The 24653-nt window shown below is 41.0% G+C and overlaps 2 protein-coding genes across 5 annotated transcripts in view; both read left to right on the plus strand.

Annotated features, from left to right (window-relative positions):
* Nucleotides 1-13028: 13028 nt before the first annotated feature.
* zbtb43 (zinc finger and BTB domain containing 43) lies at nt 13029-17099 on the plus strand. The gene is made up of 2 exons (XM_017698420.2): nt 13029-13112; nt 13432-17099. Exon 2 carries the CDS (start codon nt 13454-13456, stop codon nt 14801-14803), a length of 1350 nt encoding a protein of 449 aa, XP_017553909.1. The 5' UTR covers nt 13029-13112; nt 13432-13453; the 3' UTR covers nt 14804-17099.
* A 2449-nt stretch (nt 17100-19548) lies between these two features.
* Nucleotides 19549-24653, plus strand: part of LOC108427873 (ras-specific guanine nucleotide-releasing factor RalGPS1) — a 228335-nt gene continuing 223230 nt past the window's right edge. For all 4 annotated transcript variants that reach the window (XM_017698433.2, XM_017698442.2, XM_017698452.2 and 1 more), the window contains exon 1: nt 19549-19809. The gene's annotated coding sequence lies outside the window, so the exon portion shown is untranslated. The remainder of the gene's footprint in view (nt 19810-24653) is intronic.

Below are 24653 nucleotides of genomic sequence, written 5' to 3' on the forward strand. Positions count from 1 at the left end.
CACGTCCTTACCTTCCATTTCCCTTGACAAAGGTCTCGCGTTCCCCATCACCACTCCATTTCCTCCCCATACTGTTCACAGTAGCAAGGGCGTTCCGGTCTTCTAGCTTCTTGCAGAAGCCATCCAGAACTCCAGCCCGAGTTCTCTCCCCTCCCTTCCCTTGTACTACCACCGCATGTTGAAGACACAGTCCAGACCTAGGTCTGGTGAAAATGCATAGGAACCACCAGGGTGAAGCTTTAAAGTTCCAAAGTAGTATTCAATACCAGAAATTATGTGACAGCGTCCCACCTTAACATGTAAAGCATCAAAATATAGACCATAGGTGACGCCCAGGCCTATAGAAGGCACAGGCAAAACAGGTCAAACATCTGGAGTCTTAGAAAACATAAGGACAAGGAGGTAATTCACAGTAGGGTTAGGGTTAATTCACAGTAGGAATTGGGTCCAGGATCACATCAATACTTGGGTTAGGACCAGGGACAGAAGAAAGGGCGGAGAAAACATTAAGACCAGGAGCAAGGAGTTATTGCCCATCAAAAAAAGGGATCATATCTAAAGTTAGAACCTGGGACTGTGGACAGGGCTGAGAAAACCTTAAGACCAGGAGCAATGAATGTTATGCTCTGCATCAGGAATTAGGTCAGGGATCACATCAGAAGTTGAGTTAGGATTAGAGACAGCAGATTGAGATGGACCACAGACAGGGAGATGTTGAGGCAGTGACAGAAAGACGAGATAGAATGACTGGAACTGAATGAGTAAGAGAAACTTGTTCAGGGGCAAGAAATGGACCAATGACTCAGAGAAGAACAGGGACTTGAAAGAGTGGAGCTTTTATGATCTGAGTGTAAGACTGGGTGAAAAGCATCATCTGCATCTGAGACTACATTAGAATCCATGATACACAAAGCAGCAGTACACCAGCAGTGGTTACAGAACAGAAAACAGAAAGCCAAGTACCAGTTCTCGGAAATAAAATTGCGCTCACATTTTGGATAAGAAAGTTGAAAGATGAGGGTGTGAACTGCAGGGGAAACCTTGCATGGGATGAGTAGAGCAGAGGATTTAATGGTCGACATGGAGTTCAACACCACAGAGCAACCAATGGCTGGCCTGGCAGAGGATCTAGAGGCTGTTTGGTCAAGACAACACAGGAATCGAAGATAAGTTTGTTAAAGCAGTTGAAAAGCTTGGCCTGGACTCTTTCATTGGCCAAGAGTGTAAGAAGACACTTGGTTTTGAGACTCTACGTTTGAATGTCACCCATCTTGTGTTTCCTTTTTTTATCTTCTCACCTGCTAGTCAGCACTCACCATATGCATCTCTACTTATTTAGCTGTATGTGGATATAGAAATGCATTCCATTTATACTTTTGTTGAATTTGGTCAAGTCTGACCACATCCAAATGTGCCCAAAAGTGATCCTTCACTCTTGAAAAAAGATGGTTCTTCAGAGGTTCTTTAATAAAGACAATGATTGTATGTAGGACCACGAACACTCAAACTTTTTGCATTTCTGTAGGGTTCTCTGCATGGTGAAATGGTTATTCAGACTGATGGAGAATGTGCTGTACATGGTTCTGTATAGAACCTTTTTGAAAATGGTTTTATATAGCACCAGTCGGGCTTATTCTGTTGTTACAAGCTTGACATTGTAACAAAAGTTGAACTCGTTTGGTGCTATATAGAACCATTTTCAAAAAGGTTCTTTCTATACAACACATTCTCCATCAATCTGAAGACTGATTTCACCATGCGAAACTCTTGAAGAACTATCTGTTTTTAAGTGTGTAGTGTAATCTGATCACGGTGCATCCTGGGTGTGTTTACACAGGGCTTTTCATGTTGTCAAGTGAAATCTAAATGTGATCAAATCACTGACATTGCATATAAGTGCAGTATGTAAAAGCAGTGGATATATACTCAAGATCACAGGTATAAAGGTATTCAAATCTTATTTTAAGAAATCAGATAACCAGCTTTTTGTGTTCACACAGCTCTGTCCCATTAAGCAAAAACATTGCTTAATGATCAATTTGTGCTACTTTAATCATGTGAATATAGCCTTATAGAGTTTTAGGAGGCACCAGACTGCCTTTAAGCTTTTTGGGATTTTTCTTGTTGATTAGAAAATACAGAATGACCATAAGAGATGGACTGAAATGTAGTTGCTATCATGTATCATCTAAGGACCAATTAGATTTGCTTGCTTGTAAATCCATTAAATCCAAGCATTAGAGAGAGAGAGAGAGAGACATACAGAAAAGGTGCATGGTACTGTCAAATCATGGTTTACATTCCTCTAAATCCCAGTTAGACTTTATGAAGACACTCTGGATCAGCATGGAAATCTGTATGATGATGTAGCAGAAGACAGATCAGACCTATGCTTAGACGATTAACACTGAATCATTGAACCCAAACTCCTGTTGAAATTTGCTTCTGTAACTGTTCTAAGGCTAGGGAGGTTCTCATGTTAGGACTTTGAATTATACAGGGAGATTCACTCAAAAGAGGCCCTGAATATTCTGTAATAACTGGATGGATGGATGGATGGATGGAACTCTTACTAGGACGAATCACTCTGAACGAAACAACATGCAATGTGCTCCTCAGAATATGGAGCTTCGAACAAGCCAGGATGCCCCTGCGTCGGAGCGATGAGGTAGGCGCCAGACAGCTGTCGGGATATTTAACCTCCGTTTGCAACTTCTGGGTGCATACCCCTATACCCCCTCATGTGTCTGACAGAAAATCACTTCCAGCATTGCATGTAATGCAATCGATAACTATCTATGTCAAGGTAAACTATATTTCCAAAAGTATTCACACACCCTTCCAAATCATTGAATTCAGGTGTTGCACTCACTTCCATGGCCACGGGTGTATAAAACCAGACAGCTAGGCATGCAGACTGTTTCTACAAACATTTGTGAAAGAATGGGTCGCTCTCAGGAGCTCAGTGAATTCCAGCATGGTACCGTGATGTGATGCCACCTGTGCAACAAGTCCAGTTGTGAAATTTCATCGCTACTAAATATTCCACAGTCAACTGTCAGTGGTATTATAACAAAGTGGAAGTGATTAGGAATGACAGCAACTCAGCCACGAAGTGGTCGGCCACGTAAAATGACAGACTTGGATCAGCAGATGCTGAGGCGCACAGTGCACAGAGGTCACCAACTTTCTGCAGTCAATCGCTACAGACCTCCAAACTTCATGTGGCCATGAGATTAGCTCAAGAACAGTGCATAAAGAGCTTCATGGAATGGGTTTCCATGGCCGAGCAGCTGCATTCAAGCCTTACATCACCAAGCACAATTCCAAAGCGTTGAATGCAGTGGTGTAAATCGCTGCCACTGGACTCTAGAGCAGTGGAGATGTGTTCTCTGGAGTGACGAATCAAGCTTCTCCATCTGGCAATCTGATGGATGAGTCTGGGTTTGCCGTTTGCCAGGAGAATTTGTAATGGTCTGACTGCATTGTGCAAAGTGTAGTTTGGTGGAGGGGGATTATGGTGTGGGCTTGTTTTTCAGGAGTTGGGCTCAACCCTTTAGTTCCAGTGTAAGGAAGAATTAATGCTTCAGCACACTAAGAGATTTTGGACAATTTCATGCTCCCAATTTTGTGGGAACAGTTTGGGGATGACCCCTTCCTGTTCCAACATGACTGCGTACCAGTGCACAAAGCAAGTTCCATAAAGACATGGATGAGTGAGTTTGGTGTGGAAGAACTTGTCCTGACCTCAACCCGATAGAACACTTTTGGGACGAATTAGAGCGGAGACTGCGAGCCAGGCCTTCTCGTCCAACATCAGTGTCTGACATGTGCTTCTGGAAGAATGGTCAGAAATTCCAATAAACACACTTGTGGAAAGCCTTCCCAGAAGAGCTGAAGCTGTGATAGCTGCAAAGGGTGGGCCGACATCATATTAAACCCTATGGATTAAGAATGGGATCTTGCTCAATTTCATGTGCGTGTGAAGGCAGATGAGCAAATACTTTTGGCAATGTAGCGTATGTAGCATATTTTTTTGGTTCAGATGGCCTCATCCTAACTGGAGTTACAACAGAATATTTAGTGCCTCTTTTGAGTGTTTTAAGAGGAAAATATTAGAGATGGCATAATCCCACTTTTTACCAGTACTAATACCAATACTGAAACTTTAAATCATCTGATACGCAGTTTCAAAACTACAACAGCATCACATCATGTGAATTTGTGGTATTTCAGGCTAGGTTGGTTACAGGGTCAGATAGTTTCGAGATCAGATTCATTCATATATCCATTTTAGCATTTTCTGCTGGTATCAGATCAGTGCTATCTCTAGATAATCAGATTAAAACATTCATGAACTATGAAATATGGAGATTACAATATCTTTTAGATCTTCACTGATTGTTGATAGCCTCTGGATGACATTCCTTAAGACAGTCATTGAATACTATAGTCCTTACTGTCTCATCCTTGTGGTATTTCCTTAATTGAATTGTGCTAATTGTGAAGACAGTTTGGGTAAAAACCTTTTCCCTTTACTGCAAATATAGATATTGCACTGTTCACATGAGATAAGTGTTCTATTGCCTTCTTCCCACGAGCCTTGCAACTTAACCCATGAAGGCTAACACAAGAAATCCATAGTGTAGTAGTACTATAGTGTAGTAATAGTATATTCCAACAACAAATCCTCTGACAATGACATGCACTTATTTAGCAAGTCTTAGGTAGTTTTTCTTCTCAAAACACGTAGCATTCAAGAATGCCACGACAGGGAGTCTTTGATTATGAGTGACTTTTTGACCTGTAGTGTGATTCCAGTTCCCCTGCTGCTTTTTATGAGAGGTGAGCTCTCCCAGGCCCCCTGTCCTTCTGTCTCCAACCTCTCGTGTCCTTCACTAGTCATTTAGCTGGAGGCTGAGATAACAATTCCTAAGATTCTGTGTGCTTTTGTCCGGAAATAACAGACACAAACAGGGGGTTAGATGTAGAGCTCTGGAATTTAGATGAAAGACTGTGTCTTGTAAGTCAGGTGGGGATGCTTAGGTCTAATCCAAAGATGATTGCTTTTGCTTGACCATTGTTGTTTCTGTGTCTTCTGCTTAAATCAGACCTGGCACCACTTTTCAGGTGCTCCATTCTGTGAACAAATGAAATACCTGGAGATTGAATCGGAGAACCCCTAGATCAAAGCGCTAATTTTAAATGGAGGATTAAATGTGCATGTTTTGTGTTGTTTTTTTCCTACTTTTATGACTTCATGATGGTAGACGTTCTACCAATCCACTGTAGCAACCAAGCTTCAAGTGTATCCCTATACATTTTGGTCTTGATTTGCAGTGACACAGGTGGATGAGGTGCAGTGGTAGGAACAAAACCTTCATGTCTCCCTCATCCCTCCCAAGGTCCACTCCCTGGGGTTGACCTAAACCCACAGATCCAGCTGATCCTCCTTAGATCCTCACAGATGTTCCTGCCTCAGTTCCTCTCTCCTTTCAGCCCTGCCCTGCTGGCAAACCTGCTCTCAGAGTACAATGGGTTCACCCGACCATCGAAACAGGCTCAGCAAGTAGAAAGAAGAGAGAAAGGACTTTCCAGTATGTCTGTCTCCTCTTACTTGAGCATTTGGGAGGGACAAAAATGTATTCTCTGAAGCTGCCGCTGAAGCTGGCAGTTTGACTTCGGGCATGCTCCTTGCCAAAAGCTTTCAGTCATTCAGAGGCCCTTCATTTCAGAGACCCTCAACCCCTGCCCATCTCCTCCCGCACCCTCAGATGAGGCCATCAAACACGCCTTTGTTCTCCTCGGTTTGGCCTAGGTCTCGGAGGATGAGAGATGCAGTTAATACCTAGGGAAGTGGCCCTAATCGCCCAGCGCCATTACTGCAGCCAATATCAGTGGGGATGACAGACTTATTGATGCCAGAGCCCCAGGTGGACACAGGTGAGTTCCCCCCCTCCTCTGCCCAGGTTTTGATCTCCACTCGGCTGGGCAGAAACAGCCCTGTCTCACCTGCCTCATGATTGGCCAGGTCCATCTCAAACCATCCCTAGCCTCACAACTAGCATTAATCTTGCTGTTAGACCAGGCAACTTCTCTGTGCCTTAAAGCTTAAAGAATAGGTATCACAGCTAAACCAGAAGACTCTAAATGATCAGTCTATTATTTATTTTGTAAATATATACTTGGAAAATACTAAATTCATGAAGATACTGAATTTGCCACTGTTTATAGCCATTTAAGAAAGTGTTACATCATTTGAAAGATTCACAAATGAAATGCTACACTTTTACAAAGGAATTTTGTACATTTACAGAAAATAGATGTTGAACCTGTTTAAATGGGTCACTGGTAGTACATCAGGGTGAATAACATGGAAAAATATGGGCACAAACATTAACCCTCTGGGGTCCACAAACTGTTTCTGTATGTGTTTTTCTGTTTTTGCGATATACAGCACAGAAATACGGTTTAAGCATTTCCTGAGTCTGTAGAGTCTACCCTTTCGATTCTGTCTTATGATGAGGTTGTACATTGACTCACATCTAGCGTTATGACAGTTAAGGCCCAGTCCTTTCCATACACATTTAAAGCCCCAAAGAACCTAAAGCCATGTTTTCTGTGGGCACACAATATACATGGACTAAGTGTATCAAGGGTGGAACGTTCCAGTGCCCACTAAATGGCCACTGTATTTTGCCAAAATTCTCCTCTTTTAATGCAACTGCACTGTCTTAGTCATGGGTAGTGCTTACATAAGCAGTCCCCTCACCAATTACAAGGCTGGTGTAGAGTTTCCTGCTCACATAGCTTTACCAAAATAGTTTCCCCCATGGTCTCTTTCTCTGTGCAAAAAAACTAACTTGGTGAGCATAACTGAGCTATAAAGATAGATCATCTGTGTCTGTCATCCATCTGTTCATTTGTGCATCTATTTTTTTGTTTTTGAATTCAGTTGTTGAGTCAGTTGACAATAGCAGCATTCCCCGGATGCACAGCATTCCCTGGCTCCAGCAGTAAAGTGAATATAAACCCACCTGTGTAGCCCATTCCACTAATTGTGTTTAGTGCGGCTTTAATGAGGTAGCAAGCTGTGAGTGTTGCATTAAGGGATGTCAATCACAAATGTTGATCATGATATTAGGCCAGGTAGTTCTCAAGCGGGTCTGATCAGTGTTTTAAGCAGTATTTTATGATATTTGTCTTGTTTACTTTTTCTTTAAAATTTCACTGGTATCTTAATGAAACTGTTAATACTTAATTAATTTCAGTATCATACAAACATTTTTAACACACTGTATTTCCTGAGTTTTTGGATTCTACTCCACCATGTCTCCACACAAGCTACACTATATTGTCCGTAGATTTTGTAGTGTTGGATGTGCCTCAGACCCCTTCCCTGAGCAAATGAATATGATTATTGTGAGCGCATTGAAAGAGAATTCAGTAAACCTTTTTTTTTGAAGTTACGCTATGTAGATTTTGGGGATTTGGAGACATCTATGTTGGAAATGTGTAATTGCACACAACATGCAGAGGGACATTTTGTAATATCAGTTGTGCAGGATGTAAGTAAATTATCTACTATTGTCATCATATTTTCATCAGTATAATGTTGCTTATGCATTTATGCATCAGCGCTGGTTAGCGTGAGCAGACTGAGTGGCTCTGCACGCTAAGTCTTGGCGAGCGTCATTCCTGAGTTCCGCTACATTTCGTGCCTCACTGGCAATCTGTCAATACAGATGCCAGATCAAGATTTGTGGTGAGGTTGGTCAGTGCGGACACAATCATCCACCATTGTGCTCTCCTCGCTTGCTAACATGGAACCCTATTGAGTTTTCAATCGCCACTTGTTTTGCCTTGTTTAGTGCGTCTTTCAGAAGTACTGTTTTAGCTGTCACGCCGATTTAAGATGATGAAAGAGATCTTAAATGACGTCCCTACCCTTTCATTGATGCTACACCTGTATCTGAACACCTTTCACATTTCTTGAGAAGGTCTTAGTTTAATTTTTTCATGATGTCCAAGTATATATTTACTACTTCTTGGTACTTTTTATTTGCTGAAATAGAATCCATATATAGAAAAGTGAATTTTCTTCCCTTTTTTAAAATGAAAGAGTTTGATGTTGTAAGAAAACTTGGTTAAAGTTTTTGAAACGTACCATTCACTTCACAATCCACACAGTCCATATCTAAAAACTAAACTGCAGAAACAGCCTGCTTCATTTACATGTGTGTATATATATATATATATATATATATATATATATATATATATATGCCTATTCAGCCTATAGCAGTTAGCTATGCATATTTAGGGTAAAGGTATCAGGAGTATTTCAGCCCAGATTGCTTTTTGAAGTACACACAATACAGGGCAGCCAATCAGAACAGAGAACAGAGATTATTAACATATATCAGTCTTAAAGGGGAATTGTACCCATTTTTTCAACATTTATGCATAATTAGATGACTAATGTGTAAATAAAGTAATTCAGAGTGCTTTGATTTGAAATGCTCCATTCTAGAGAAACTTACTGTTACAGTGGTGGTGAGAGGAACCAGATGACTGAAGTGTTTAATGCCTCTAAAAGGTACCACACAAAAAGTTATTACATGACATAGGAAAGTGATGCCTGAGACATTGTTTTCAGACAGTTCTGAGCTAAGCTATTAGCTTAAAAAGTATTTTTTTAATGCTGAAAAATAATCCCTAAAGAAAACTTATATTTCCAGATTTTCCACTATTATACCATCATAAACATGACATATAAATACTCAGAAGGCCTGTAGGTTCACTGATGATTTTGGATAGCAAATAAAATAAAACATCTGAGGTTGGTACATTTCTCTATAATATTATGGTGTTTCAACACTCCGAATGACTTTGTTTACGTCATAACTGAGGTACTTTTTGAAAAATATGTGGGATTCCCCTTTAAAAGCAGCCTGTTTAATTCTAAGGAATATAGAGAGGTTGGAAAATTAGGATCATGTATTAAATATTTACTGTAACACATTTATGGAAATATAAATGGTATGTAAATGTATTAAACGCACAGTCTCTGTTCTACCAATATATTTGTACATCTATATTTTTCATATTCTTGAAGAAAAACTTGCACCCATCACCCCTGCTCATCTCCTGAAAGGCTCAATATTAAATGTAGCCAGATGATGGAATTATCTGATTGTCATCCGACTCATTCCCTTTTCAGTGTAATATAAATTCAGTTATGTTCTGACAGCTAGGCACTTTTATAAAAACGCAGGTGCTATACATGTCATAATGGACAGATGGATGAAATTAACACTGATTGGTCCGATTTTGTGTGCACAGTTTTGTGTATGTTAAAAGCAGTGTATACTGTACATTAGCACATCTATAATAATCATCTATAAAATATTATAATGTGCTCAATCTGCAAGGCGTTTTTTCAGAGGAGACTTCTGGAGGCCCCCATCTGGAAGTCCTGCAGATGCCGCTGTGAATGTGAGTGACAGCCTAATCAGTGGGTTGGAAAACAGTGGTGGGAGCTCTAATACCAGGCCTCTCTATTGAAAGAGTCACTGAAGCTGCTACAAGGTAAAATGAACGGTTTTTGCCCTCTCCTGTGAAGCAACAATATGCTAATATGTTTGGCATAAGCTTCACATAAAACATGGAGTGTCTTTTAGAAGCCTTGTGATGGACTTCCTTCCACCCAACGGCTGCTGGTATAGACTCCAGCACCCCAGTGACCCAGGCAGATAAGCGGCTTAGTGTGTGGGTGTGTGTTATTTTAAATTTATTTTTACATTTATGGCACAAATTGAAGGCCTAGTTCTAATAACTGTGGTTCACCACTGGATATTTTACATCTGTAAACAGACGAATTAAAGGCAAAACCAAGATAAAAAATTACAAGCTGCCAGAACAGCTTCAGTGTGCCTTGAAATAGGCTTTGCAAGTCTATGGAACTGTATAGAAGGAATGGAGTACCAGTCTTCCGAAAGGTATTCCTCCTTGGTCTCCCTGTAGGCATGTACCACGTTATGGACTCATGACTCATCTGACTGTATCATCTTTTTTCACACCTCGGTACAGTAGTTTATAGGTTTATACGTCTCTCTCAAACGTTCATTCATCTTTATAATGAGGGATTTACACTGTGCAACCTGGTTATAATATCCCTCTCTATGTAGTAGTGTTGGGCAGTTCTTGCTTCTAGTCTCATCACATCCTGCATTGACATTCTCTGTCCCTTTTCTTACACAAAGCACTAATGCATGAGCAGTATCATCCACTGAATGTGTGCTTTCCAGCCCTATCTACTGATATCTTACTCAAAGATCTAAATGCAGATGCCACTTTATTCCCCATTTCTATTGAAACATTAGCCAGCTGAGGAGTCTTTGTGACTGAAGCTCCTGCCATCCATGCCGCAATAATGAAACTTCTTTCAAAGACATCTTTTATTCTGGTCATCTTGATGGAAAATCAAGGTCAACTGGGCCTGCTCTGCCTCAGATTGTGTAATCATATCATATAGCACCGGTCTGGAAACATCTACACTTGGTATGTTTCTCCACTCATTTATTTATTTTCCTTTTAATTTGTCATGCATTTGTAATTGCTTTTTGTTTGATATGTGACTCACTATAACCATCTCCTTAACAGTGGGAATCTTTGGTACATGTATTGTTGTACCAAAGGCCTACTTATAGTATTATTCTGAACTATATTTTCAGTAAATGCAGTTCTTGCATGCATACCTTGCTCTGGTCACTAAAGTAAAAGCGTTTGCCCGTAGACAAACACTGATATTGCTTGGCTGGCAACAAGTCAGTGTTGAAGAATGTTTCTCCTATGTGACCTGGTGCACATCAAAGTGAACGGGGCACACCCCGCCCCACCAAGTACCTGTAGCCCTCTGATCTCTGCACCTGCACTTTTTAAAGGTGGCTGTACAGCTAAGCAAGAATGGCTGGTCAAGCATACAGCCCACTGTGACAAAGACTCTCTTCAGTGCTGAATACAACTCAAACAAAGGTTTCTTTGATGGTGGAGCGTTCTGAAATATTATCAAAATTGGCATCACTCTTTGAGACAAGGAATCCCAATTTAATCATTCCACTGCACCCTGTGTGTGTGTGTGTGTGTGTGTGTGTGTGTGTGTGTGTGTGTGTGTGTGTGTGCGTGCTAGCATCTGCTTGCACACGGCAGAGATGGGTCAGTTCCAGGTATCAGAATGGAATGTGCAGAGCACCAGACAAACAATACCATATACCTTATGTACAAAAAAATATCAGGACATCTCCTCTGATTAGAAATAATGTCAGTGCTGAAAATTCCAATATGAAATGCTAAAACGTAAACAAAGGCCTCTTTTACACTCTAGAGCCAGATGGTTCTAAGGGCCGCACTGTGTTGTTCCACGTGGGTGCGGACTTGTGAAATTACAAATTCCCTTCAAGCTGTCCGGTTTAAGGAAGGAGAAAGGTGACCCCAGATAGTTTCTTTTTACCGTATTCCTGGAAAACTGTTTGAAATGCAACAAATGTGAACTACATACACATGAAAAGTCATGAGTCACAAGTGACGTGTTTTTTACACCTATTTTAGACATGTCTGATCACATGAAAACAAAGAATTATATATATATATATGTGTGTGTGTGTGTGTGTGTGTGTGTGTGTGTGTGTGTGTGTGTGTGTGTGTGTGTGTGTGTGTGCGTGTGTGTGTATATATATATATATATAATGTATATATGCATACATACACACACACTGATCAGGCGTAACATTATGACCACTACAATTACAGACTGTAGTGCATCTGTTTCTCTGCATACTTTGTTAGCCCCCTTCTGTCCTGTTCTTCAGTAGTTAGGACCCCCATAGACCCTCACAGAGCAGGTATTATTTGGGTGGTGGATCATTCTCAGCACTGCAGTAACACTTTTGTGGTGATGGTGTGTTGGTGTGTGTTGTCCTGGTCTGAGTGGATCAGACACAGCAGTGCTGCTGGAGTTTTTAAACATGTCAGTGTTACTGCTGGACTAAGAATAGTCCACTAACCAAAAATGTCCAGCCAGCAGCATCCTGTGGGCAGTGTCCCGTGTCCACTGTTGAAGGACTAGAGGATGACCAACACAAACTCTGCAGCAGCAGATGAGCTATAGTCTCTTTACATCTACAAGGTGGACTGACAAGGTAGGAGTGGCTAATAGAGTGGACACAGTGTTTAAAAACCCTAGCAGCACATACTAACAAAGTATGCAGAGAAACAGATGGACTGTAGTCTGTAATTGTAGAGCTACAAAGTGCACCTATATAGTAAGTGGAGCTGATAAAATTGATAATGAGTGTAGAAACAAGGTGGTCATATATATATATATATATATATATATATATATATATATATATATATATATTGCTCTCTGATGGGAAGTGGCTTAGTGTACCATTACAGACAATATGTTTCTATTAGGACAGCTTTAGATACCATTAGAAATGATCAAATACAAATGGAACACCTGTTAAACCTTTACAATCCTTTATACTGTGATATCAACCCATCAGGAAGGTACACATCACCATTCTTGGCTTGACCACCACCAGGAACCAAAACTTTTAATGTTTTTTTTTAATGTTTTTCTCAGCAGTTATGCAGTCACCAAAAAGAAATAAGCCTACAATGAACAACCTGTCAAAGCCTGTATCATACAGCGCTGTTATCCTGAAGCGCCATCTGTTGGAGATATAATGAAATGAAACGTTTTTCCATTTCTCTTCTGCCAGCAGTCAGCGGCTCTCACATGATAGAGATGAAAAATAGTAAAAGATAAAGGAAATTAGGAACTCAGTTACCAGTAGTATCGTATAACATCGAGACATTTAGAGACACATATTGAACCAACTGCACAAAGACAAAGAAAAGTGGCGCGTTTCAATTTGTGTTAGAAAGTAGCACAATTTGGCAACCCGGACAAGGGGGCGTGTTTGTTTACATTTCTTGTGCGCCATGCTAGTCGACGTGATGACGTATTAGGTGCGAAATCCGGTGGAACTCGGAAGAGAAGCGGCTGAGAATTATCAAGAAATTTGACAAAAATGGTGAAAACGGTAAGCGGACTGTTTTCGCGCTTTCGGGCGTGAGAGAAAAGCAGCATTAGGTGCATTTTCAAACGCGACAGTTAATCTGTAGCGCACCATTTTCCCGAAAGCTTACCTTGTTTGACGTGCGTTAGCTGGCTAGCTAGCAAGTTAGCTTCGTTTTGTGAAGTCCCAGGCCAAAGCGACTTCACCTGACTTCGACACATTTTCCAGTTACTGTAATTAATGCGCATTTATAAACGTCTCGAAGGTCATGTTTGTGGCTCAGTGCGTTATTATAGTGTTAAACAACTGTTAAGCTAAAAATGTTCATTTCTGTTACTTCCAGAACCTCTGAATCCTGGTAGATCATGGAGAACGAAGCAAACTCTTTCCATGTTGAGTTCCCAGATTTTTCGTGCTCCCTTCTTAAGAAGCTGAACCAGCAGCGTCAGAGGGGGCAGCTGTGTGACCTCATTGTATCCCTAGGTGGACACCAGTTCCGAGCCCACCGTGCTGTACTTGCAGCCAGTTCCCCCTATTTCTGTGACCAAGTGCTGCTGAAGAACAGTGCCCGTGTAGTCCTGCCTGATGTCATGCACCCCTGTGTGTTTGAGAGGCTCCTCCTGTCCTGCTACACTGGAGCTCTCTCTGTCCCGTCTGGGGAGGTGGTGGCTTTCCTGACTGCTGCTAGTTTTCTGCAAATGTGGCATGTGGTGGACAAGTGCACTGAACTGTTGGAGGTCGGAAATAAGACAAGTAGTGGAAATTTTGAACACGGGTCATCCCCTACAGAAGATGGTTATGATATAGATAATGAAGACGACGGCGGATTTGAGGGCGCCAGCCAGACAGGTGGTCACAAGGAGGACCTGGGGGTAGAGGAGTTGCTGGAGGATGGGGTCTCCTTCCCTTCAGTGGGACCAGGAACTTCACAGAGTGCAAGTTGTTCTCCCCACGAAAGGTCGAGCAGTGAAAGTGGGGATCCAGACTCTGCTGACATTCAGCGGTCCAGATCTACTTATGTTCCACCCAGTATTATGGGTCATAGAAAAAGGGTGCACATAAAATCCGAGAGGCAGAGTCGTGAAGATTGTAGTGGCCTTTTGGGAAGCGACTCTCATCCTGTGTCTGACTCAGATCAGGCCAGTCATACAGCAGACGTCATGGAGGACTGTTTGGAGGAGAAGCTGGCAACACGCTTTGATGAGAACATGGATGGAGACTGCTCCTATGAAGACCCCCTGGACTTCTATGGGACCTCCATTGCAGGTTTCTCCCAGGATGGTGATGAAGGCTCTCCTGCAGTATCTAAGGATGACCTGCAGCCAGATGAAAGTGCAGGTGTAATTAAGGGTGAGGAAGACGGCTCCCAGGGAGGTGGTGACACAAAAGAGCAGACCACCCACTCAGGATTCGCATCTGTGGTGTACAAGCTCTACCCATGTCAGTGTGGCAAAAGCTTCACCCACAAGAGCCAGAGAGATCGGCACATGAGCATGCACTTAGGCTTGCGACCATTCGGCTGTGCTGTTTGTGGCAAGAGCTTCAAGATGAAGCACCATCTGGTTGGGCACATGAAGATTCACACAGGCATCAAGCCCTACGAGTGCAACCTTTGTTCGAAGCGCTTCATGTGGAGAGACAGCTTCAACCGCCACACCTCCACTTGTGCCAAGGCCCACCAGGCCCGTCGGACCAGAGCAGAACATTCCTCTTAGATCTGCTGTCCCTAGCACGCTGACTGGAGTTACCAGGAATCTACCAGGATCTTGTCGTGAATGTTTTAGAAGAGAGCGAAAGCTTCCCAGGTTTTCATTCACTGCAGGAATGTGCAGAAGCTGAAGGGATCTATAGCACTTACAGGTGTTCAGGTGTACCCAAGACCATGCGTTCTCTCGAATTAAACGGTATCATAGCAACCATGTCTATATTTTAAACGGTTTTAAAAAGTCTATTTTCAACCACAGCCTTCGAAACATCAAAGATTATCAAGTACAGTTGCATAGGTTTGAATCAGCGATGTTTTGATGGCCTTTGTGGATAGAACTCCCCTTTCACTGGGGCCATTACAGTTCTCTGGGGTGTCACAGTGTGCTTTATAGAGCACAGTGAGGGGGAAGAACAGGTGTTGGAGTCATTTTATACACTGAAGTCTGTATGATTATCAGGGTCATTTGGCAGTTGCATCTAAAAATGTAAATCCTAACTGACGTTGATGATTCTCACCAGTGTTTATTTTTTTCCAAATCAGAGTCTAGTCTCTTTGAGGCAGTTAGCTTCTGTTAAGAAGTTATTTTGTAAATGGTGCCATTGTAATTGTGTAACATTGTAGGAAATGTTTATGGCTGTACAAAGCCATCACAACATGCACAGGTGTAAATATCAGAAATAGTTTATACATCCACACTGTTATGGCAAAATGCAAACCTCAGAATATGTGTTAGTTAAGAATTAACACCAAAACAGGGAAATAACTATAGAGACCTTTGTAAAGGGCTGTAATGTAATAGAATAGGAGCTGAATATTTGCATGTATTGTTATTTAACGGACTGTTGTAACGTGAGCTTCAGCATCATTGAGTTTATGGCTTAGTAAGTCTAGTTGTGTGTTCGTAAGAAGCACAGATGCTTGTGATACAAATACGAATGATCGCAGTAAAGTTTTTTTTTTTGTTGTTGTTGTTTTTTTTGGAACCTGGTGACAAATTTAAAAGTTGCGTATGCTACTGGTCTTGACTGAGACACTTAAAATGTCTCTGAAAATTGTATATTATTATTATATATTATTAAGTACTAATAGCACACAGAAAGAAAAACTGTCCCACTTCCGGTTTTAACTCTGTTCCTGTAGTGCTGTGTACTAGGCAAAAGAACTGATGGGTAACCTTAATCCCATATTACTCCAGGGATGCTGTTACTTCAACTGCCAAATGTTAGAAGCTCTGAGCAAAAATGCATTCTAAGAGTAGTTAATAACTAACGTGAAACCTCAATTACAACAGAACCTCAGCGTTTGTGATATTTGAAAGCATGAACCTGTATATTGGTAGTTATTGCAGTCTTAGAATTACAGTAACTGTAGGCTGACGTAGTATGAAATATGGACTTCTCTGTTGCCACAAAATACTGAATATGTTCTCCTCATCACACATTGCTTGAATTTGTAACAATTACTCTCCCTTTATTTAGATTCATGTAAATAATTTTCTAATGGCGACTTCATGAACACATGCTCATGTGATTCTACATGCCTCAAAGAAAACAAGCATAAGACAATCATGTAGGGATTTGTAGAGTCTGCCAACTCCATTGCTACGTGTTAAAGACCATTTCACCAAATTGAGACTTCGCTATTTTGAAAATTAGTGTTTAAATGATTGTAGTATTGGTACAAAAAGGTCCTCGGCATCTTTCTAAAACATGGATTTACCCTCTTTTGAGTTGTAAGAAATAGAACTGAACATGTGTTGAACTATGTATTGTGAAATGTCTTTCATTCAAAACAAGTAATACGTTTTTAAAAATTCTAGATATTTTAAAAAGATATTTAGTTAATTAATTCAACCATTTACAGTCAGTGGGACACAAAATGTAGTATCGGAATCTGGGGAACAACTGATGAATGAAGTATAGAACAAATTCAGTGTGATGGTTGAGTACAGGGCTGGTTTCTGGGACAGATGTTGAGCCTGTTCCTGGATGTTCCAGTGAAGTAGGTAGAGCTTGATGTTATCTGGGCTCAGGAAACCAGCAGAATATTTGCTGTCCACTTATTTACCAGTTTGTCTTAAAGACTGTTTGGGAAGCTTTTTATTTTGCTGTCTCCCAATTGATTACTACCTCAAGAGCATTATCATGTGGTAGACCTGTTGATCAGAACAGTTGCTCGGAGATTTTCTTTCAGGAGTATCCCTTGCCTTTTTTACATTGTTGTGTTGTTTTCTTCTTATAGAAGAACTTTGTGAGAGGTTTGTACAAAGATGTGTTGAGCAATAAACGTTTTATTACTACTGACGACTTTTCTGTGGCAGTGGCAGATTCAGTGTCTTGAGTGCACCTCATTTTTAGGGGAAAAATAACATGCTTGGTGAAAACGGCCAGCAGATGGCAGTCTCTGATCACACTGGCAATGGTTTCGTGTCTGTAGGTACAGAATGTAGCTGAAGCCATTTTTATCACCATCTTCTGCTTATGAGTAGGGTTTTTTTCTTTGAATGAATAAATCGATTATTACATTGTAGGGTTTTCTTTTATTTAACATGTGGCAGATATGTTGAGGAATGTATATAAGATACAAAACAAAGGCAGTGGTTCTCAAACAGGTCCTCTTCCCCCCTCCAGACAGCCCACTTTTTTCTTTATCCCTGTGTTTGGAGTTGAGATCAAGCAAAAATGTGGACCGTACGAGGGATCCTGGGGCTAGTTTGAGAACCACTGATTTATTTATGCATTGTGTTGTTATTATGCTGATGCTGCAGTTTACAACACTTCTCCAACAGAACTAGTGAGACAAAGGCCCCTTTTACAACATCATAAACGTGCGTCCTTCTATCATGCTTGTCAGTTTATGTTCCGGCCTTTTGCTAAGATATAATGTTTATCCATCAGTATAACAATAAGATGAACAGCCTGTCTTATCGGAACATGAGAAAAGAGCAGGACATCAAGCTACTAGGAAAAGGAAGTTAATAGCCACTGTGAACTGGAATTTACCGGACAAGCCATTTAGTCATTTGACCTCTTAAAAATGAAACATTTTCAACACAGAATCTAAGAAAATATATTTAAAACATGTTAGCCAGTTGGCTTAAATGAGTAAGAGGGGTGACAATAATACAAGCATCTAAATAGCAAATACACTCAATATGATTAACTAACATCCATACTAATGGCAAAAGGACATTGACTTTCTATCTACTAATATTTTATGTTTATTTGAACATTATATATATATATATATATATATATATATATATATATACACTACTCACAAAAAGTTAGGGATATTTGGCTTTCGGGTGAAATTTATGGAAAACCTAAAAGGTTCATACTACAGTGATGTTATATCATGAAAGTACGGCATTTAAGTAGAAGCATTCAAAGGTGATTTCCTCATCTCAAACAATTTATTGAAACAAAAGCCAATGACAGTGGTGGGTAAACCCCAACAAAAACTGTCAATGTCTCAATAACTTGTCATGCGCCCTTGAGCATCAATTACAGCTTGACAACGACGTCTCATTCCATTCGACAAGTTGACTCATTGTCTGCCGAGGCATGGCATCCCACTCTTCTTGAAGGGCGGCCCTCAGGTCATTGAGGTTCTGGGGTACAGAGTTACGAGCCTCTTCATGGCGACTCAGCTGGTCCCATAGGTTTTCTATGGGGTTCAGGTCTGGAGAAAGTGTAGGCCACTCCATTTGAGGTACCCCGGTCTCCAGCAGCCGTTCCCTAATGATGCGACCTCGATGAGCTGGAGCATTGTCTCCCAAGAAGATGAAACTAGGCCTGTGTTGTTCATGCAGAGGCACAATGACTGGATTAATGATGTTATTCAGTAGTATGGGCTTGTCACTGTACCATTCACATACTGTAGGGCAGTTCTGTATTGACGAGACACACCTGCCTACACTGTAACACCACCACCACCACCACCTTGCTGTTAAGCTCCTTGTTAGAGAACAGCAAGTTGTGCAAAACGTACTGAAACACTGAACAGTTGGACATTCAAAAGTTTAGAGAAGGTCACATTAAGTTCACCTGTAAAGGTTCGAGTGCATTTTAGGTTCGTCCTGAAATTTCACCTGAAAGCCAAATATCCCTAACTTTTTGTGAGTAGCGTATAAGGAGCTGGAGCCTATCCCAGCGCTCACTGGGCAGAAAGCAGGACTGATTGAAGCATGACGTTAAATAAATTCATATATTAAAAAGGTCTCTGAAGTATTTGAATTATTACATTACAAGGTAAAGCGTAGCTACAGTGGGCTGGAACCAGCAAGAACCTGTAGATAGGTTTGATCACAGTTTATTAAGTTGTTCATCTGAAACATGCGCTTAGGTTGTGGTGAAGGACACCTTATCTATGCTTGAGACGTCTTTTACACACGTCTGTATATGTAATATCAGTGGCACAATGGCACGCCAACTGTGGGAATCCCCCACCTGAGAGAAGCTAGTGAGCTAACTTCGCCTCGTTTGTTTTAGCGTTTCATGCAGAGCTGAGGTAACAGAGCAGCCTCAGTTCAGGCGAAGCTCCATTCATTTAAACGGAATTACCTCTCGCTCCTTGAGAATCCACCCACGACAAAGACGAGCACCTGCGCACCCGCTCTAAATTTGCATAGACCCGGTCTATAAGCCCTGCTATTGGCTTTGGTCGCTTGAGTGGGCGGGGCGTCCAAAAGGCGAAGAGCGTGATTAGTTAACGCCCCTTTCCATCAGAATAACAACCCTACCTGATACTTCCTGCCATCGATGCGTTTCCCTTTTTTGTGTACTTCGCTGTCATGTTTGTGTACATCTGCAGAACTATATTTAATCAGTCACGGAGCTCACAGAGACTGGAACACCGCGCGCTGACTAGAGGCAGAGAGAGAGAGGCTGACTCTTCATGAAGGAGAACACGCTGACTTACATACATGTGGACTAGCCTCGGCTAATACATCGCCTTCAGCCTCTCATTGATTGAAGACGCAACAGCGAGGAGGCACTGCGCGTTTGCGAGGTGGGTCGCTTTGTTTATGTCTGGTTTCAGCCTGCCTGACTGAGAGAAGGGCCTGAGGTAAAATGCGGGAACAAAAGGAAGCACCCAAAAAAGTGGCAGGCAGTTCGTGTCATTTGACGAGGGCGTACAAAGGGTAAAGGCTATAGGCTATAGCCCGCCTGTCCGCTCACTCACTCACTCACTCACTCGCACTATATACATCTATAGCGTGTAGGTCGGTTTGCTACGTCACGTCCGCGGAAACTAGATGTGCCTATTGATATTGCCCGAGCATGTTTTGTTACGCGCTGTGACTTGATCATCTACTCGGGGATTAAGCCTAGTCCTGGACCACGAGAGAAAGAGACGATTTTTCCACTGTGTTTACATACGAATATTCTGAACAGCTGCGCCAAACTTTATAGAGAAAAAGGCTGGGAGGGTCATGAGGACTGGAAGCCTGTATTGGACGCTTCATTTTGCTTTAGATATGATGAGTTTGGAATAATAAAAATTATATGAAACACAGTTAGCTCCTATATTAGACGCGTTTCACTCTCATTAAGTAAACGGGTCTCTCTCCAAGCCTGATTTTAAACTCTTTTTGGAAGATTTCAAACAGCGTCAGCCTTGTACAGTATTCAAAAGATAAGAAAAGCACTAAAGACAATCAAGGCAATCAAAGAATTTAGTATAGTGTGGTGGATTGTTTTTCTCTATGTACCCCTGACAGTGAAGGCATGTATGTTTCTTCAATGTTATTTGTACCTTTTTTGTGTTATCTATTTATTATTTTTTATGAAAAAAAAAAGCTCCTGATAAAAATTACACGTCTTGAAATCCTGATTTAATTATACTTGGGTTGAATTACGCCTTTTGTTTGGAAAATCTGAGGAATTCCTCTTCACATTTACTCCTGGACTATATTTGCCTTGTTTACCTTTCAGTGGAGAATCTCCAGAACCCTCATTCAGAACGCTGAGTGGTCCAGGACTAGATTTCATAGGAGTTCCTCTGATTTGTCGACCAACAATGACAAAAAAGAAACGTAATCCACTCATTGAGATGTACAGTTATCCAGAGTAGTTTGATATGAACTGGTTTCATTGTAGAGAAACTTACCGACTCCACCAGCGAACCTACATTTATCTTTTGAGCTGTTTAATGCAATGTTGACTGTAAACAATGCTAAATCTGAACAAAGCAAGTTTCCTTTGGGAACTATTTTGCCTTACTACACCCTCTGTGTACCTCTCCACAATGAACGAATCACAAAACTATTGTAAAACAGTGCCTTAGACATCAGCCAGCCTTTTTCTAACCATTTAAAGTCATAGCATTCAGTGAGGTAGCTCTTAAGAGATGTTTGGTTCCTATCACCACCATTGTGTTCTATTCTGATTTTCTTTTAATATCTCAGCATATTAGGTATTATCATACTATCAGTGATATTATTAGAAAGGTTGCCCTCTCTCACTGCTACTCCAGTAATAGCCTCAACTCTTCTCCGAACACTAGATCTCAAAACATTGGTGTGTGAATTTGACTGTATTCAGCCACAAGAGCACTAGTGAGGTGAGGTAGTGATACTGGATGGTAAGTTCGGCTACTCTAGCTGCTCCATAGATATCTAATGGTGCTCCATCACTCCAGAGATTGCAGTTCCACTGCTCCACAGCCCAGTGCTGGGGGGCTTTGTTCCCCTCAAGCAGACGATTGGCCTATGTCAGCAGTGGGTTCACCCTGAAGTATCTGGATTCTTTACATGGAGTATCTGGATAAGTTTGTCTGTACTGTGTAAGAAGCATGAAGTAGGTCAGCAGGCATCAGTCTTGTACAGTGTACTCCAGTTGTTTAGGTTGCAGTTGGATGAGTCACAGCTGAGGTCATGTCATCAGTGTTGGCTTTGGTTTGCAGCTTGCAAGAGTGTGGGAACGGAATTTTGGTCAACGCATGTGGTTTTATTCTTTTGAGGTTCTGGAGGGGGACTATGTGTGCAGTCTGTAAGTGCAGTTTTTATTGTTTTGCTTTTATTGGTTTACAGTACTGGGTTCACATTTCAGTATTCTCACAATATTTTGGACAAAATCTGAATAAATAAAACTGTTGAAATGTTAATCATTTACAAACGTTGGTGTTCAAAAAATGCAGTTGCATTAAATGGCAGAATTGATACGGTATCCATTCTTTATAATGCACTGGCAGTGTCTATGATGCATGTATTGTTACTCCTCTAATAATGGATGAACCCGTTTTAAAATATCCGTAATAATCTTAGACCCTATAACATTTCTGTAGTGCTGTATGCTTTGAGAAAATCCTATAATATTTTCACCTCTTATAGTGTTCTGTCTTGTAGAAAGCTATAGTCGGCGGTGGAGGTTAAAAAAGGGGTGGGCATAATGCTAAAATAGCCTAATTTATTGGTTACTTAATCAACAATTAACAACATTTAGGATCTCGGGCATGACCGTAGTGTTAGCAACACTGCTAGCAGAAAGTTGTGACTAAGTTAGTTTAGCAGTTCTCATTCTGGAGATGTGGCTGGCAGTACCACTTTTTAAAAACTCCAATAGCACTCCTTATGATGGGCGGGCTTACCAGGTGTGGCAAGAATCCCCAGCCCAAAGTCCACCAGAAACTGATTTCAAACTAGCCCAATTGGACAGGAAGACTTCTAACCTGAGATCTGTGTCAGCAGTTGTACGCACTGTACCTAACACTCTACAGCATAACAAATCAAAAGCAAAAGTGTGTGATTCTACATAACCACCACCTCTGTAGGTGCACAGGCTCTGCTCTGAGCATCACATAGCTATTTGTTGTAGATGAAGAACTCCCATAGTGTGTACAGCAAGTAAGGATAGAATGACAATTATACAGATATTAAGAGATGTTTTTGTCAAAAGAGCTATGTATATACACTCCCCTGCCACTTTATTAGGTACATTTGCTAGTAATAGGTTGGTCCCCCTTTTGCCTTCAGAACTGCCTTAACTCTTCATGGCAGACTTTCAACAAGGTGTTGGAAACATTCCTCAGAGATTTTGGTTGGTTATTTGAGGTTCTGTTGTCTTTCTATCATCTCGAACCATTCTCCTCTGACCTCTGACATCAACAAGGCATTTTCGTCCACACAACTGCCGCCCACTGGATATTTTCTCTTTTTCGGACCGTTCTCTGTAAACCCTAGAGATGGTTGAGCGTGAAAATTCCAGTAGATACTAAGACCAACCCGTCTGGCACCAACAACCATGCCACGTTCAAAGTCCCTTAAATCACCTTTCTTCCCCCATTCTGATGCTCGGTCTGCACTTCAGCAAGTTGTCTTGACCACCTCTACATGCCTAAATGCATTGAGTTGCGGCCATGTGATTGGCTGATTAGCTATTTGTGTTAACAAGCGATTGAACCTAATAAAGTGGCCGGTGAGTGTAATGCTTATAGGGTATCCCATAGAAATGTATAGTAATTGTTTGAATATGAATCCTGTAGAAATGCCTGTACTATTACACTCTCGGAAAAAAAGGTATGACACTGTCACGGGGGCAGGACCCTTTTTGTCACTGTGGTGGTACCCTCAGGGGTACATCTCAGTATCTTTAGTCAGGGAACATAACTGTACCAGAATCCACTGAAATGATATTTCCTAAGTTGTACTGACTCCACACACCCCGTCCCATCTCCAGCCTTTTTATTTTATTGTTCTGTTTCAAAACATCAGATTATAAAAAGATACAAATGTCTGCTTTTGCACTGGGAAAAACTTATTTAAGGTACACAACTGGACCTTAAAACCGCTGTTGCACCTTTGAGGGTACACTTACATTGTACCTTGATGAACGAACCATGTACCTGCATGGTCCCTTTATTTCTAACAGTGCACAGTGTTGTTGTAACAATTGTTCACTACCATATTGGTGTCACTGCAGTGCTGAAATTGATCCACCACCCAAATTATATCCCATCAATAAATGCTATCGGTGATACTAGCCAGAGTAAACAGATGCAAAATAGTGATTCCTACCCTCAGTCTCTAAATCCTGCGTGTCAAACACAAGGCTTGCAGGCCAGATCAGGCCCGTGACACAATCCTATCTGGCCCTCAGAAGTATTTTCATTTTCTCTTAATATTAGCCTGTTTCACAATGTGCTGCACTACAGTCCCCCAGCATGCACTGCTATGTAATGTGCACTCTGACTCCAAAAAGAGTCTGTTGGACAGTGGTTTCACCTCAGTTCTACACAATTCCACACCAGTCATGTCACCAAACACACTAGCTGCATTTCAGCTGCAGTACAACCAATATAAACATGTAATGTCAGCTCAGCAGCTCAGAAACTGAACCCAAGAATTAATGAACTTACCAGCAAAGGAAAGATGCCAGGTAGCTTTAAAAGACTGGGCTCCTTGGGATTTACATCCTGAATGTTTCAAGTATTTATGGAATATTTCAAGGTCTACTACATGTGCCTACATAGTATTGTGGAAGTTTTTTTTGTATTTTGAATAAACGACGGCCAGTTCAGGTAATACCACAACATTAATGAAAAATGAAAAAGAAAAAAAAAAGTAGTCATTCTCTGGCCCGTGAGTTTGTATGATATGTATATATATATATATATATATATATATATATATATATATATATATATATATATATATATATATATATATATATATATATATATATATATATATATATATAAAATTTATTACATTTTAGTGGTTGAGTTTGACACTCCTGGTCTAAATTATTACTAATACAGAAATTCACCTACATGTTAAGAGTGGGTCCATTTTGATGCATTGTGAATTGATCCTGAATTAGGGCTGGGTAATATGATATTTATTATTATCGTGA

This window comes from Pygocentrus nattereri, chromosome 23 (genome assembly GCF_015220715.1).
Source record: "Pygocentrus nattereri isolate fPygNat1 chromosome 23, fPygNat1.pri, whole genome shotgun sequence".
NCBI classification, from domain to species: Eukaryota; Metazoa; Chordata; class Actinopteri; order Characiformes; family Serrasalmidae; genus Pygocentrus; species Pygocentrus nattereri.